This window comes from Scatophagus argus, chromosome 21, assembly GCF_020382885.2.
Source record: "Scatophagus argus isolate fScaArg1 chromosome 21, fScaArg1.pri, whole genome shotgun sequence".
Taxonomy (NCBI): Eukaryota; Metazoa; Chordata; class Actinopteri; family Scatophagidae; genus Scatophagus; species Scatophagus argus.
Window position 1 is genome coordinate 19,445,591 of NC_058513.1, and position 16,096 is coordinate 19,461,686.

General features: G+C 49.4%; 1 protein-coding gene across 7 annotated transcripts in view; it reads left to right on the top strand.

Moving 5' to 3' along the window:
* The window catches only part of ankfn1 (ankyrin repeat and fibronectin type III domain containing 1), a 58,134-nt gene that overhangs the window by 31,151 nt on the left and 10,887 nt on the right, over positions 1-16,096 (top strand). For 5 of the 7 annotated variants that reach the window (XM_046376887.1, XM_046376886.1, XM_046376889.1 and 2 more), the window contains 9 exons: positions 2,360-2,555; positions 3,495-3,708; positions 7,935-8,129; positions 9,973-10,086; positions 10,923-11,020; positions 11,367-11,457; positions 12,069-12,176; positions 15,140-15,239; positions 15,751-15,883. In XM_046376887.1, the coding sequence (XP_046232843.1) occupies positions 2,360-2,555; positions 3,495-3,708; positions 7,935-8,129; positions 9,973-10,086; positions 10,923-11,020; positions 11,367-11,457; positions 12,069-12,176; positions 15,140-15,239; positions 15,751-15,883 (1,249 nt within the window). The remainder of the gene's footprint in view (positions 1-2,359; positions 2,556-3,494; positions 3,709-7,934; positions 8,130-9,972; positions 10,087-10,922; positions 11,021-11,366; positions 11,458-12,068; positions 12,177-15,139; positions 15,240-15,750; positions 15,884-16,096) is intronic. The other 2 variants (XM_046376885.1, XM_046376890.1) reach the window with 2 other exon arrangements.

Consider the following 16,096-nt stretch of genomic DNA (forward strand, 5'->3'; position numbering starts at 1 on the left):
CAATGATGTGTTTAATGGAAGAAGAGCAATCAGGCTGGGAAACACACTTTGTTCACTGCGGGTGTGAGTCTCAGCACGACGATGTGTTGACTGATGCGCAAATGTGAAATTATTTTCTCACAAAAGCAAGTGAGTGAAAACGAGAATCTTAGCTGACCGTCAGCTGAGCTTTGAGCTAAATGCTAACATGCTGCTGTCGATCACTTTGTTCACCATCTCAGTTTAGCAGGTTAGCATGTTAGCAGCACCGGCTGTACGTAAAGATGTGACGTAAGGGCAACCAACGTGTTGGCCACGTTGAAGTGTTGACCTGATGATGGCGCTGTGAGAAGTCAGAGCATCAAGTTATCACCCTGAACGTCTGGACCACATTTCATCACAGTCCATCACCCAGCAAAGACGTCCTGACTCGATGAGTCAAACATCACCGGATCCTACGTCTCCCATCATGCAGATGTCCCTGTCAGCCACGACTGTCAAACTCCAGTTCGTCCTACAGACTTCCTGTCAGCTCAGGTGATCGCTCAGAGGAGCCGTCGAGTGTCACCTGGTGACTGTAGTGATCCTGTGATTGGCCTGAGGGGGACGCTGTAGGTACAGACAGGGAGACAACATGTTGTGTTTGTTTTTAATGTTCTCTGAGGTACATACTGTGCTGTACCTGCCTCTGAGACACACACACTCACACACACACGCACACACACACACATACATGCACACTCACACACACAGTCACGCACACGGATGCGTGTCTTTGTAGGACTTTGGAGGACATTGTCTGTCCACTCTTCTTGTGTCTGCTGTCTTTGTCTCTCACAGCAGTTTGACGTTTTCTGTAGTTTTTAGACACGTCACATTTGACGTGGCGTCGTGGCTCCCGCCCATACAGGCAGACCATTTGACGTGGCGTCGTGGCTCCCGCCCATACAGGCAGACCAATCGGGAGGGGATCCTCCAACATGTCCGAGGTTTCCCGCTGAACTGCAGCGAACTGTTGGTTCCTGTTCAGACACTCGGAGCCCATGGGCCCCTGAGCGTGCGGCCCTGTTCAGGAATCCGTCCACGCAGGACTGCATCCTGTCACCTTCACCTGAACTGTAGTCCTGTTCGGAAGAGATCACTTCAGGTGCACATTCAGGCACCAGGAAGTGTCCAGTAACAAGAGAAAATGTCCTAAACAGATTAATGAAATCCCCTCGACGCTGAACACAACGATTTCATTAATGGATTTGTTCATTCAGGATTTAATATTATAAATTAATGAAGGATTCCTTTATTCCTTTTGTGCAGGTTTGCAGGCGTATTAATGGGTTCATGTTTTATGATGATAAATGAAGAGTGTCTGAGTAAACCCTGAGAGGTGATAATAAACTGATAACGAACATCAAGGAAGCTAAATTATCTTTTATTACCTGTAAAATAAGGCCAAATTAGTTTGTTGGAAGAAGTCTATGAATATTTTAAGGAATTGCTAAAACAGAGATGGCCACACACACACACACACACACTGCCAAACTGTGTGTTCTGCAATTATAAAAGCAATTTGTCCCTTTTTAATAATTCAAAGCGTCTCGTTGTCTCTCATCGGTGAACTTGTGGAGATGTGTTGGCTTTGGAACATCAGGGTGAAAGACTGAGATTTGGATCGATTTGTAGGCTGAACAGTTATGTTTAACAAGCCCTTTATGTTTGACACACACACACACACACACACACACACACATTTTCTCGATGATTCCAGCCAGACGTTGTGGAAGCTTTGAGAGGGGAGTGGAGCTGCTGTGTCGTTGAAGAACAGCAGCAGCACAACTGAGCTCTTATAAAACATCACCATGAATAATCCTGAGCATAATGACCGAGCAGTACTAAGAATTAAAAAGTTCAGTGTTCTCTGAAATGGTTTCAGGCCTGGTTGTTTCTGTGGTTCATGTCAGTGCGATTAATGCATGCAGAATTTGCCTCAGAAAACAAACTCATTTGAAAGCATGAATGGGTAGGCATATTTTAGTAACCATCACACTGAAATAATGAAGTTGAACTTCCTTTATGTTTGTGCTGCAGCTGCAGTTTATCTTTCTGTATGCATGAGATTCTGCAGTGAAAATGCTAACTTGGACCTGTCGAGGTTGTCGAGGTTGTTGCGGTTTTTGCGTCTGCGCATCACCAGACCGTTGAATCAGTCAGAGTTTAACAGTCAGTCTAAATCCTTCATGCGGTTTGCCAGATGTGGAGAAGCTGCTGATTGGTGACGTAGTCTGACGTGGTTTCCCTCAGGTCTTCTCTCATTCATTCTGCAGTTTGTCTTCTGACCCAACAACCCTAACAGTCAGCTGATTGTCCCATCTGTCCCTCCCCGCAGACGCCTCCCAGGTGTTATGACCCAGCAAATGCAGAACCTGCAGTTGTCTCAGACCAGGAAGTGCCCCGGTGGGCCGGCCTCCCCCAACGCCGCCAAGCGCCTCTACCGGAACCTGTCGGAGAAGCTACGAGGAAGCACCTCCTCCTTCGAAGATGCCTACTTCTTCGGCAAGACGGACCGCCTCCGCAAAGCCTCGGTGAGTCTGTGGGGCGGGGGGGGGGGGGTTTCATCAGTGTTGTTTGCTGTGTGACAGAAACGAGGTCTGACCTGATGAATAACTGGACGCCTCCTGCAGCTGCTGTGAGACAGCTGTCGTCCAGACAGAGAAGACTGGAAATGCAGAGTGGCTGCTGAGCTGTTTGTGTCTCTGACAAAATGACTCAATAAAGATCTTGTTAAGTGTTTCTCCACTGATTCTGTTAGAGCTGCCGCTCGCCACCCGTTCATTGTCACATCTTTGATTCAGTCTCTGAGCTGGCAGTCTGTCTGTTTGCCTGCCTGCCTGTCTGTCTGTCTGTCTGTCTGTCTGTTTGCCTGCCTGCCTGTCTGTCTATCTCTCTGTCTGTGTTTTCTCTTACATAGAGATCATCAGTAGGCTGTCAGTCAAAGGACGGCTGAGTGTTTTGCTGAGGACACTCAGTTGTTGATGGACACTGGAGGACATGTCTCACTCTTCATCACCACGTCTGTCTCTGTCTGCTGCCCTGAGAAACATTTGGTCGCTGAGATTCATCATGTGTGAGAGGTGTGAGTGTGTGTGTGTGTGTGTGTGTGTGTGTGAGAGAGTGTGCTGACATTTACAGACCAGTCACAGCAGCAGACATGGGAGAAAGGCAGACGGGTGAGGAGGGAGACAAAAACTAAAGCAGTCGTCTTTCCATCGACTGAATCTGAAGTATAAAAACTGCAAAATTCCAAAAACTTTTGTAAAAACGTTTTCACTCTGTCATCGGGTGGTTTTTGCAGTTTGGTTCAAAGGAGTTCATGTGCCTTCCCATGGTGACCAGCCACAGGACTGTGTGACAGCTGACATGTGCTTCAGTCTCACCTGTTCTTACCTGTGTGTTGTTACTGATGATGGTGATGAGGTCACATGACCTCCAGCAACAGTCATGTGATTGCTGCTTGTCTCCGGCAGACCATGCAGGGCAGCGACTGTATCTTTGAGGCGGTGGAGCAACAGGACCTGGACGCGGTGCAGATCCTCCTCTACCAGTTCTCGGCCGAAGAGCTGGACCTCAACACCCCCAACAGCCAGGGTCTGACGCCGCTGGACATCGCCATCATGACCAACAACACGCCCATTGCCAAACTGCTGCTGAAGGCTGGCGCCAAGGAAAGTCCACACTGTGAGTACACGTCGCATACTGCACTCATGTACTTCATGTTTTATCTCTCCTCATACGTACGTGTACAGCACGTACGTTGTCCTCCGTCCTGGACCTGGAAGTGGTCTTCTTCTCAGCCTTTCAGCACAATAGATCTCAGCTCTCTGTGTGTTGTGTTGGTGTGGAGTGAGTCAGCGTCACAGGTGACGGGTAAGACATCACTACAGGTGTGATGTGAGGCCGTAGGGTTGGAGGAGCTGAGAAACGCTTCCAGCTGTGGAGGATGTGATGCTGAGTCATGTCTGTGATTTGCTGCTGTGAGCTCCTCCTCAGACCAGCAGAGTTTAACACCAGAGATGAACCACATGGACTCTGGATGGAGGTCTCCTCCTCCTGTCTGTGGCTGCAGTCAGTGAGGACCAGCAGGCAGTCAGACAGTTACAGGTGAGGTAGTCAGAACGAAGGTCGTGAGGTGAATCTGAGAGGTGGTCACACGATCCGATGTCAGATAGCAGACTTCCTGTTCCAGGCTTTAGCGAATCAGCTTCAACTTCTTCTTCTGTCGTTTGCTCCTTTGCTTTTCCTGCTGTGGACGTCCTGTGTGTTCATCACAGTAATGTAGTGCTGATGTGATGTGTGCAGGACAAGCAGCCCACTGATTCACTGCTGCTCTCAGCACACAAAGGGATTTACTGAGTTTGGTGTGATGCTGTGAGTGTGTGTCTCTGTGTGTGTCTGTGTCTCCATGTGTCTCTGTTTGCATCTGTGTCTCTGTGTGTGTCTCCGTGTGTCTCTATTTGTCTCTGTGTGTCTCCATGTGTCTCTGTGTGTGTCTGTGTCTCCATGTGTCTCTGTGTGTCTCTGTGTGTGTTTCCGTGTCTCTGTGTGTGTCTCTGTGTGTCTCTGTGTGTGTTTCCGTGTCTCTGTGTGTGTTTCCGTGTCTCTGTGTGTGTCTCCGTGTCTCTGTGTGTCTCCGTGTGTCTCTGTGTGTGTTTCCATGTCTCTCCGTGTGTTTCTGTGTGTCTCTGTGTGTGTCTCTGTGTGTCTCTGTGTCTCTATTTGTCTCTGTGTGTCTCCATGTGTCTCTGTGTGTGTCTCCGTGTCTCTGTGTGTCTCTGTGTGTCTCTGTGTGTGTTTCCGTGTCTCTGTGTGTGTCTCTGTGTGTCTCTGTGTGTGTTTCCGTGTCTCTGTGTGTGTCTCCGTGTCTCTGTGTGTCTCCGTGTGTCTCTGTGTGTGTTTCCATGTCTCTCCGTGTGTCTCTGTGTGTCTCTGTGTGTGTTTCCGTGTCTGTGTGTGTTTCCGTGTCTCTGTGTGTCTCTGTGTGTCTCTGTGTGTGTCTCCGTTTCTCCGTGTGTCTCTGTGTGTGTCTCTGTGTGTCTCCATGTGTCTCTGTGTGTGTCTCCGTGTCTCTGTGTGTCTCTGTGTGTCTCTGTGTGTGTTTCCGTGTCTGTGTGTGTTTCCGTGTCTCTGTGTGTCTCTGTGTGTCTCCGTGTGTCTCTGTGTGTCTCTGTGTGTCTCTGTGTGTGTCTCCGTTTCTCCGTGTGTCTCTGTGTGTCTCTGTGTGTCTCCATGTGTCTCTGTGTGTGTCTCCGTGTCTCTGTGTGTCTCTGTGTGTCTCTGTGTGTGTTTCCGTGTCTGTGTGTGTTTCCGTGTCTCTGTGTGTCTCTGTGTGTCTCCGTGTGTCTCTGTGTGTCTCTGTGTGTCTCTGTGTGTGTCTCCGTTTCTCCGTGTGTCTCTGTGTGTCTCTGTGTGTCTCCATGTCTCTCCGTGTGTCTCTGTGCTCTGGCAGTGTGTGTGAGGAGGTGAAACAGTGGTCACTTTACAGCCAGTCGGGCCTCCTGCGTGACTCCCTGCTGCACAGCTTTAACAAGGTTTGTCGTTTAATGGTTTAACTGTTCCAGTGATGCATGTAACGCCAGGGCAATTACAGCTAAGTGATTTATTGTGCCGCGGCGGTGAGAGCTCTCCAAACGGCGGCCTGGACTCTGGGCGGCGGTACAATCCCATCCTTGTAAACAAACACAGAGTAAACATTGCTGCTGTTTTCCCTCCTGGGGCCTGCTGCTCTCTGTTTATGTCATTCCTCAAGTGCCAAGTAAATCAGTCAGCCTGGGCCTGACAGCACCGTGTGTGTGTGACTGTGTGTGTGTGTGTGTGTGTCTTACAAGGTAAAAATCTCCATTACAACCGAGGGTCCTGGCTTGGTATTTTCACTGAAGTGAAGTCGTGTCTGTGGACGTCTGTTCCTGCCTGAGGAATATAAATAATGTTTAAAGACGTGAGAAGTGGAACAAGTGTTGAGATGTTTTACTTCAGGTAGTAATACTGCAGTTAGGAAAGAAGTGCTCCATTCAGTAATTGGATTTAGCAAAAGTACAACAGTATTATCAACTGCATCATCACGGCATATGAAACCAGGAACTGCATCACTTGTTTAAATCTTTAGACCGTTTCCTGGTGTAGTTACCTTCATGAGCGTGTTGGATCAGGGAGAAAACGTTCTGCGCATGAGAAACACTCACAACTAATTCATTAAAACTTGTTCTCTCGACCACATTTCGGCTCCACTCCATCTCTAAAAGGTGTGTGTGTGTGTGTGTGTGTGTGTGTGTGTGAGTGTGTGTGAGTGTGTGCGCACACCCTCACCTACGTTGCCTGTGTGTTAATATATGTGGCCCCTCGGGCCCCTGGGGAGCAGTGGGTCTATATTTAGAGCCCTGTGTCCCTGCAGTCAGACAATGTGCTCCTATGTGAGGCTCCTCAGACACAGCAGCCTCTTAATTCATAGCCTTTTTAATTAGCAGCTGTTAGCAGCTAGCTGGACTCTGATGGGCTCTGGGCTCTGATGGATTCTGATGGGCTCTGATTGGCTCTGACGGGCTCTGGGCTCTGATGGATTCTGACGGGCTCTGGACTCTGATGGATTCTGACGGGCTCTGGGCTCTGATGGATTCTGACGGGCTCTGATGGATTCTGACGGGCTCTGATGGATTCTGACGGGCTCTGGGCTCTGATGGATTCTGACGGGCTCTGATGGATTCTGACGGGCTCTGATGGATTCTGACGGGCTCTGGGCTCTGACGGGTTGTGCTGAGCAGGACGCCCTCAGGTTTGTAACGTGAGCACAGAGTGAAGGTTGGACGGGCTCGGGTCCAGGGTTAGGATTGGGCTAGGGTTAGGGTTGCTGCTGGTTTCTGTCGCTGTCGTTCCACTAAATCTAACAGTCTGGTGAAACGTTCTGTAATCTGAGCCTGGAGAACAACAGAACACGTCTGTCCTGTCTGTTGCACGTGTGGTTTCTGTATCTGGAGACGTTTCTTTGTTTTTCTTTTTTCATTGATAAACTTCCTTTTTTCCTGGACGCCGCGTGCGTCAGTCAGCCAGCTGAAGAAGCTTCAGAGTGTTCGGAGGAGGAGGATCGTCGCAGCGATCTTATCTCAGTGATTCCATTCACAGCCTGTGCGCTGCAGCCCCTGATTTAAGTCGTATCTCGGCGCTGCAGCCGAGTCGTGACGCAGCAGATAATGAGACGGTTATCAGCAGCTGAAACACACAGGTGGAACAAGTACTCACATCCTTCAGTAAAAGTACTGATAACATACTGAAAACACTGAACAGATGACCATATGGATCCATGCTTTCATGCTGTCTGGTCCTTCTGGATCGATTTGCTGTATTGATCCAGATCATTGGTTGGTTACGGCCTGAAGCCAAACAGAGAACAGGAAGTAGAGGCAGGGGCCATGACCATCAGAACCTTTTCTGAGTGTTTCCAGTTTAGTTTGGATGGAAACGTACGTACGTGTGGGAACAAGAATCTTCTTTAAAATGTCAGGTTGTGTTTTCTTCTCCTCTCCCTTCCCTCCTCCCTCAGTGTGACGAACCTCCTCTTTCAGCGCCAGCGTTGGTCCTTTTATGGTTCTGTGCTCACGCTTTCCATCTTTTCAGCGTCTCCTTTTGTCTGCTGTAAAAGATGGCCGAGGGCTCGGCTCTCGCTGGCATTGACGGAGGTCAACCTGCAGCTTCCACTCCTCCACAAACTCATTTTTCATTAACACGAGACACGACTGCCCACGAGGATCCGCTCTGAGCCCTGACTAGAGGATAAACGCGGAACATTTTGCTCTTCAGCATCCATTAAAACCTCGCAGACACATGACAGTTTCACGTTCTTTGAACACGACTGACAACTCGTTTGTTTAATTGATTTTCAGGCGGCTTCACTCTGTGTGTGCTTCCTGTTGCAGTCGTGAGCGTGGAGAGTCGGGAGGCCCACCTGAGCTCTCTGGTGGCGGAGGCCGAGCGGCGGGCGGCGGACCTGGCGGCTCAGGCGCAGAGGGACGGCTTGTCTCTGGAGGCCTGCCACAAGGACAAACAACTGAGAGCCTGGGAGTGGAGGAGCAAGCTGTACAAACGCATGAGGACGGGCTTCCAGCACGCACGTGAGTCTCCGCTCGTCACCACCTTCTGTGGTCCCCTGAACAGGACCCGCGGCCTCCTGGAGGTCACGGTTATGTTTCTGTAAGTCCATTCAGTCGGCCAGTCGGCAGGCCAAACACCTGCAGGACTGTGCATCGGCCTCAGCTGAGTTCCTGTTAGCGTGCTAACACACTGAGTCATGAGGCTGAAATCACAGACTGTACTCTGATACTCAGTGTGTGTACTGTGGTTCAGCATTTAGTATTTAAGCCAACACAGTGTCTAGTGCTGTGTACTTTAATGTGTATTCATAGTACCATCACATTTGTACTTGAGGCTCAAACACACTAAAAAGCTCTCAGTATGATAGTATTAAATTTCACACGCAGTACTTAAGTCGTGGATCAGCGGTTAGGGTGTCGGACCCGTAACCGGTGGATCGCTGGTTCGATTCCCTGTCCCGGTGTCCATGGCTGAGGTACCCTTGAGCAAGGTACCTAACCCCCACTGCTCCCCGGGCGCTGCACGCGGTCGCCCACTGCCCCGGGTTTGCTGTGTGTGTGTGTGCACGTCACTTGGGTGGGTTAAATGCAGAGCACGAATTTCGTTGGAGTGAGTTCCCTCCAATGACAAGATATGTCACTTTCATCTTAAGTGCAGTACTTGAGCAAAAGTATTTGGTTTTATTCGACCACTGGACACGTCTGATGTCTGTGTGCTGATTCCTGCTTATCTTCTTCATTTAAACGCAAAGTATGTGGTTACTGCCACAAAATGAAAGATGTGAGCAGTGAGGGATCATGGGAGTTGTTGTCTTCGTTGTTATGTGAGGTCACAGAGGTGTTCACAGGTGAGGTGACGGCTTAAAGTTTTATTTGCGTGCTGTTCAGTCTCTGACTCCGCTGGAAGGTACAGCGACAGGAAGTGAAACGCACCGTTAGCTTTAGCCAAAGGACGGATTTGAACTTTGTTGGAAACATGAGGGATGATGTGAGTACACAGCGCAGAATACTTAACAAAGCCCTGGTGCCTTTTAGACTCTTTAAAGCATATATGTTCAGTCTGATTAGTTTCATTCTGTTATGTCAGTGTAGCCATGTTCAACATCCTGATCAGATTTGATTTATCAAACATTAAGGATTGAGATCTTGAGAAAATTCTGCCGTCTCATGTAATGAACTCAGTTGTTTGTTCTGAAGTAGACCTGAGAGGATTTCTTCAGCCCAGCGGGACCTGGAGCTCCGCGCTGCCTGTGATTTTATCACATTAGCTCTTATTACACTCGCCACAAGCTGCAGCTTTAGATTCATTAGTGTTTTAGTTTCAGAACTGGATGCTCTGTCACTTTGAGCTGTGCCGAACAGGCCTGAGACTTACAGATCTGCATTATAAAACCCTGACGTGGTGTTTGCAGCTTCTCCCTCACTGATGGTCTTCATTTCAAACACAAGATGCCTCCTGCCTCACTGTGAAGTCCCTTCTGGAGGCTTCAGGTTTCCACATCAGGAAACCAGGCTTCCAGGCTCTGAGATGTGTCTGCCCAGAGGCCTGTTGGCCTGAGGACGAGGAGGACGAGGAGCTGTGGGAAGTCAGGCAGACATTTAGCCTCCTCGCTTCATCTCAGCACTGATTTCCGTCGGGTGTCTCCCTCAGGCTAAAAGACACTCAAAGGTTTCTCATTCGGCTGAGGTTTGAAGCGATCGGAGCCGACAGCTCATAACCTTTGCAGGAAAGGTGTCCACTCGCCAACTGCCCGGTTTCTTCACCTTGTTGATGTGCAGGAGATCAGTCAGTCAGCCGGACTGTTTGACTCTGAAGCTGCAGCTTTTGTTCCTGTGTCTCACTTTCTGCTGCGCCCCTGCCCAGGTCCCCCGGAGGCCCCGACGATGGTTCGTCTGAGCGTGAGCAGTAGCACCACACTGACTGTCACCTTCCAGGAACCGCAGTGCCTAAACTCCACTGTGGTGACCAAATACAGAGGTACAAATACACACCACACACTCAAAGTGTTTACTGTGTTCGTGTCCAGACCAGCAGCGTCCTGACCACTGATACGCTTCTTTGTTTCTTTGTTTGTTGATTGAGTGTCTCAGAGTGTCTCTCCGTCTCTCTCAGAGTGTCTCTCAGTGTCTCAGAGTGTCTCTCCGTCTCTCTCAGAGTGTCTGTCAGTGTCTCAGAGTGTCTCTGTGTCTCTCTCAGAGTGTCTGTCAGTGTCTCAGAGTGTCTCTCTGTCTCTCTCAGACTGTCTCTCAGTGTCTCAGAGTGTCTCTGTGTCTCTCTCAGAGTGTCTCTCAGTGTCTCAGAGTGTCTCTCTGTCTCTCTCAGAGTGTCTCTCAGTGTCTCAGAGTGTCTCTGTGTCTCTCTCAGAGTGTCTGTCAGTGTCTCAGAGTGTCTCTCTGTCTCTCTCAGACTGTCTCTCAGTGTCTCAGAGTGTTTCTCTATCTCTCTCAGAGTGTCTGTCAGTGTCTCAGAGTGTCTCTCTGTCTCTCTCAGAGTGTCTCTCAGTGTCTCAGAGTGTCTCTCTGTCTCTCTCAGAGTGTCTGTCAGTGTCTCAGAGTGTCTCTGTGTCTCTCTCAGAGTGTCTCTCAGTGTCTCTGAGTGGTTCTCACACAGCTGGCAGCGAGCAACAGGAGACAATTAAAGACACCTTGAGGATGTGTGCTGAGCACTGAAAAGGTTAACCTCCTCATCTCAGGAGGAACTATTGATTTGTAATGAAAAGAGAAGCTCTTAATGTTTACCGTGTGTGTGTGTGTGTGTGTGCGTCTCTCTCTCTCTCTCTCTCTCTCTCTCTCTCTCTCTCTCTGTGTGTGCAGTGGAGTGGAGCTGCCTGAAGGACTTTTCGCTGCTTGCTGGAGAGATGGTGTTGGATAATCTGCAGACTCTGAAGTGCATCATTGGCAGCCTCACCACGGTAACAGCAGCATCACTCACTCTCCTCTCTGAGAAACGTTCCTGTTTGTGTGTGGACTGAACCGAGTCCGAGTCCAGTGGCATCGGCCACACCTGAACACGCACAGTGTGGGACCTCGGTACCAGTCTGAATCCACATGTCAGACCGCGAACAGACGGTAGAGTGGAGCTGAGTGTGGGCGGAGCCCGTAAGGTCTGATGTAATAAGACGAGGACGTCCCACAGGAAGTGACGTGCTGCCCTGTCAGCCTCCTCCCTTTGCTCATACACTTTTGGACGCATAGCATATAAATATTAAGCAGACAGACTTTTGTCTTCACGCTGACACGTGTCCTTGTACCTTTCAGGGTCGGCTCTACTACGTCCGAGTGTCGGCCTACAACATGAAGGGCTGGGGTCCTCCGGCCTCCTCCCTGCCTCCGTCTGCTGCTCCCTCCAGTGAGTTCAGCAGCACTCACTCAAGTACTTCATACAGCACGGTTCAAAGGCTCGTATATGTACTTGAGTATTTCATGTGTATCTCAGGTGTACTTTTACTCCATAATGATCCTGCTGTCATACACACTGACCGACCGACCGAACATGAACTGAGTAAAACACTTAAACTTCCCTCAGTGGGAGACAGAAAGTCATCTGAGTGTTCAAACACTGGATTCATCTCGCCGTCACGACTCTGCATTCAAGTACTTCAACCTTGAGCTGTGTGTGTGTGTGTGTGTGTGTGTGTGTGAGTGATGTAAAGAGACAGAGAACCGAGAGTGAAAAGCAGTGGCTGACATGTTTCACGCAGACACAAAGCGACCTTATGGTGGCGCTGTCGGGCGTCATTGTCTGGAGGACTTCACAGTCTGAAGCACAGTCAGGCTGACGTTTGGATGTAAAATGAGCTGAGGGGACAAAGACGACTGTGATGCAGTTAAAACCAGAAAACTTCCAAAGTTAAGAGCAGGGATGAGAGTAACGTGTCAGCCGTGTTACCTGTCGGTAAGGTGAAGGGACTCTGTGTCGGCGAGGACTCAGGTCTGTCTCTCCTCTGGTTGTCGTTTCAGATTGGAGGGAGAGCGACGGTCGGGAGCCGAGGAGGCGAGGCCACATCGAGGCCATGGAGCGTCTGCTGCAGCAGGTCCGAGCGACTCACACACACTACTGCTGTGGAGGTGAGTGTCAGCATGCTGCTCTGCTGCTCTCAGAGCTCCCCCTGCAGGCCTGGAGGACTTCTGTTGTGTGGACTTTGGATCTTTCCTGTGCTTGTTTGCTGTTCATATGTTTGTTTCTCTTGTTTACTTGTGTTTGTTTGTTTTGGATTGTTGACGTGTTTCTGAAGCTGCAGCACATTTGGAGGAAAGTTTAGGAGGTCAGAGGCTGAAGGCTGCCGGAAAGTCGGTCCAGAAGCATTGACGGCTGTTGTCTGAAGGATTTAAAAAGCTTCTTACAGCTTTGAAAACTGCTGCTTCTTCAGATCGGCTTGATGTCGTCCGCCTCAGAGCGTGAACAGCACAGTGGGTCAGATCAGGTCATCCAGTTTGTGTTGGAGGTTTAGTCAGACGGTCGTGATGTGATTTTAGCACATCGCTGCTCGACGCCTCGAAACACAGAAACGTGAACCTGAGCTGCGTGGGAGGAACGACCGAACACACAGACACACAACAGCAACAGAGAAGCGTGTTTTAGTTCTTCACGGCCGCTGCTTCACCTTCTCACTCCTGCAGAGAAGCTCAGGCTGCGTTTTGTCTGCACGACTCCTGAGACGTGTCGGACACAAACTGTGGCCGCTCGTTTCACCTCAGAGTTCACGTCAGGCATCAGGCTGCTTTCACTCCACACTCTACCAGGGTCCATGAATGCCTCTTCACAGCACACACAGGGACGCACATGCATACGCACGCACACACACGCACACACACACACACACACACACAGTAGGTGCCAGGGGAGACTGAGTACATAAATAAGCTTAATAAGTTGAATCATTCGGGATTATTTTCATTGATATGTTTTAATATGTCAGACATGTAGTGCTGCTCTGTAAATCACCCTGAGAGTGTGTGTGTGTGTGTGTGTGTGTGCTGGCAGTGACCCCAGTGACATCACAGGGGTTGACTCAGAGTTAGTTGAGTGATGGTGGTTTTTTTCTCTCACCACACACAGAAAAATGTCTCAGAGTCACTACAGAAGTCGCTCGTGTGTGTTTGAATTCATGTTTTGAGTGCACGCTCAATTAGGCATTATCCCAGCTGTGTGTGCAAATGTAATATATACCCACCGCGAGTGTGTGTGTGTGTGTGTGTGTGTGAGGGACAAGCACTCATGTACACAGCGTGATGTGGTGGGCTTTGTTTTTTTTTTGCGTTTTGAAGTTTTATTCATGTTATGGTGTAAAAATGAGGCTCTTTGACTCCACCCCCACCTTAAGTTCACAGCAGAAGAAAACGAGAAAAGCTCGACGGGTGTTTTAAAAAACATCCAACTGTTTTTAACAAAGGATTTCATCTGTTCTGTTTTTGAGAAAAACGGGAAACGAGGCCATCAGGTGTCGGCGCCCTCTAGTGTCCGAGTTAGTGATGACTGCTGTTCATCTCCAGCTCAGGAGGAAGTCATGTGACACAAAGACCAGTTCAGTTCTGTTAGCCATCACTGTTGTTCACCTGAGCGAGCCTTATTGTAACCATGACGACAAAGGTCGCCTGACATCAACAAAGTCGTCTTTTTAAACGAAACGCAGTCAGTGTTGTGCCTTAACGTGACCAGACGTGAGCTGTCATCATGTCAGAACAGGAAGGAGTTACCTGCTGTCAGAAACACTCTTCCGTCTTTAGCTCCGCCCACAACACCACATGATTTTCCCAGATGAACATGAAAACACAAGCAGTTCAGACTGAAACAAAAAATGTCTCTCTGTCTCTCCGCCCAGCCGACGGAGAGGCGCTCGCCTCATTAATCAACTCCAACCGGAACTCGTGTCTTTGTTTATTGAGGGCGATGCTGCTCAGGCATCCCTGAGCTCCTGTCATGTTGTCCACTTGTCAAAGCCGGTTAGTATCCAGACACAGAGACTTTCCGTGTGTGTGTGTGTGTGTGTGTGTGTGTGTGTGTGTGTGCTGCAGGGACGGTGGTGTCATGTTTTGTTCGTCCTGTGATGAGCTGATGTGCTCATTAATCTCGCAGTGTTGTTGATGATGATGGCGACGATGAGCATGTGTGGCTGCAGGAAGGCTTACTCGGACACGCTGTGAGAAGATCAAAGTGTGTGTGTGCTGCAGCAGAGTCGGGCTGTTTGCGCTGTTTGCATCTTCTCTCAGCTGGAACACGTCATGATACTCGGGAGGAAGACGAAGCTCATCGTGTGAAGGCGTGTTTTACTCGTGTCGTCGATGTGTTTGATTATGAATTCTTCCTCTTGCTGATGTCCTGATGTGTTGGGATGTGCAGGAAGCTTCCCTCTGTTGGTTCCACTGAAGGAGAAGACCCAACCCAACTTAGACCCTAAAGAAAGGTTGATAATAAAGTTCATGTGAGACAGAAACGTTCATGACGCTTCAATACGTTAGCATTCAGCTGAAGTGCAGCTGGGACTCTGGAGCTCAGAGGCAGACGGTTGAGCCTTCGTCCTCCTCGTCTGCCTGTGAGGCAGCGATGGATGTTTCTGTTTCTGTTGGTGGTCTGCAGTGAAGCCGGCGGGCAGAGCAGCAGCTCACCAACATGTTTGTGAGCGTCAGACGGCTGCACGGCTGCAGTCTGTTTACAGCCAGTGATTACGTGACGTTTAATTAGGCGGAGTAAAACACGGCGCTGCGGTCTGGAGATTGGCATCAGTGAGCGGCCGGCCGCCATCGTCGCAGGGCCGCAGGGACCGACAGAGTACGCAGATAGACAGCTCGACCAACCAACGAGATAACGTTCAGTCGGGCCGGCAGCGTGGGAGAGTCACTCGACCCGCTGACCTCGTAAACAAACAGAACACACACTGTTACCATCACTGTTTGTCAGCGTCTGAAATTAACTTGTTCTGTACGTCGGTAAAGTTCACCTTTCAGCAGTTTGTGGCTTTCAGTCTGAGTTGATGGGTCTACGAGGTGTGTTTTCTCTAACAGTGACGGCTGTGTCTTCTTCTCGTTTTCAGACACATCAAAGCTCCAGAACCCGAGCAGGAAGCAGTCCGTCTCCAGAAGTCTGAAACACCTCTTCAACTCCTCCAACAAGTTTGTGAAGACGCTGAAAAGGTTTGAGCCCGTTTGAAGGAAACGTCTGGTGTTTGCATGTTTTCATGTTCAGACTGGACAGCATCTGCTGTGTGTGGGTTCGTCTTCTCCCTCCACTAAAAACACACGCTCTAGATTCAGAGCTAGATGGAAGATGTGTTCAGGAGGAACCAATGAGGTTGGAGCTGAGAGACACGGACAGGAAGTCAGACAGACTGACATGGTGTTGGTTTGAGTCTGAACATAAAAACAGCAGAATTATCCTTTAACCTCGAAAACATCTGATTTCCCCTCAAGTTCCACTGAATGTTGATCAGCAGGCTGGTGACTTCACCATCTCCTGTTTGCTGCATCAGGTTTCCTCATCCAATGGAAACGTCCAAACACGTGTGATGCACTTCAGACCCGTCAGCGTCCGAGTTATTTAATAGAGATTGAGTTTGTCACGAGTGTAAGTCGTGAACTGCAGGAGGTGAACTGGTTGTGTCTGCTCTTCATGTTGTTAGTGTGTTCACCTTCCTGTGTTCTGCAGGGGCATCTACCTGGCAGCCGTGTTCTACCATAAGGACAGTTTACTGGTGACGGCCGAGGACCAGGTCCCCATCGTGGAGGTGGACGACTCCTACAGCAGCTCCCTCATGCAGGACTTCCTCTGGTTCACGAAGGTACAGGAACAGGACAAAGAGACTTTCAGCAGAAGTCAGGAGAGAAAATGACTGCTGGCTGTTTTCTCTTGTCCAGAAAGAATCATTTTTTTTCAATTTAAAGTGACATGTTCAGATTGTTTAACCCGTCCAGCAAACCAAGACGAGACAACTTTATGTGTACAGCCCATTTTACGAGCAGTTTGTCTCAAAGGGCTTTACATCCTCTGACCT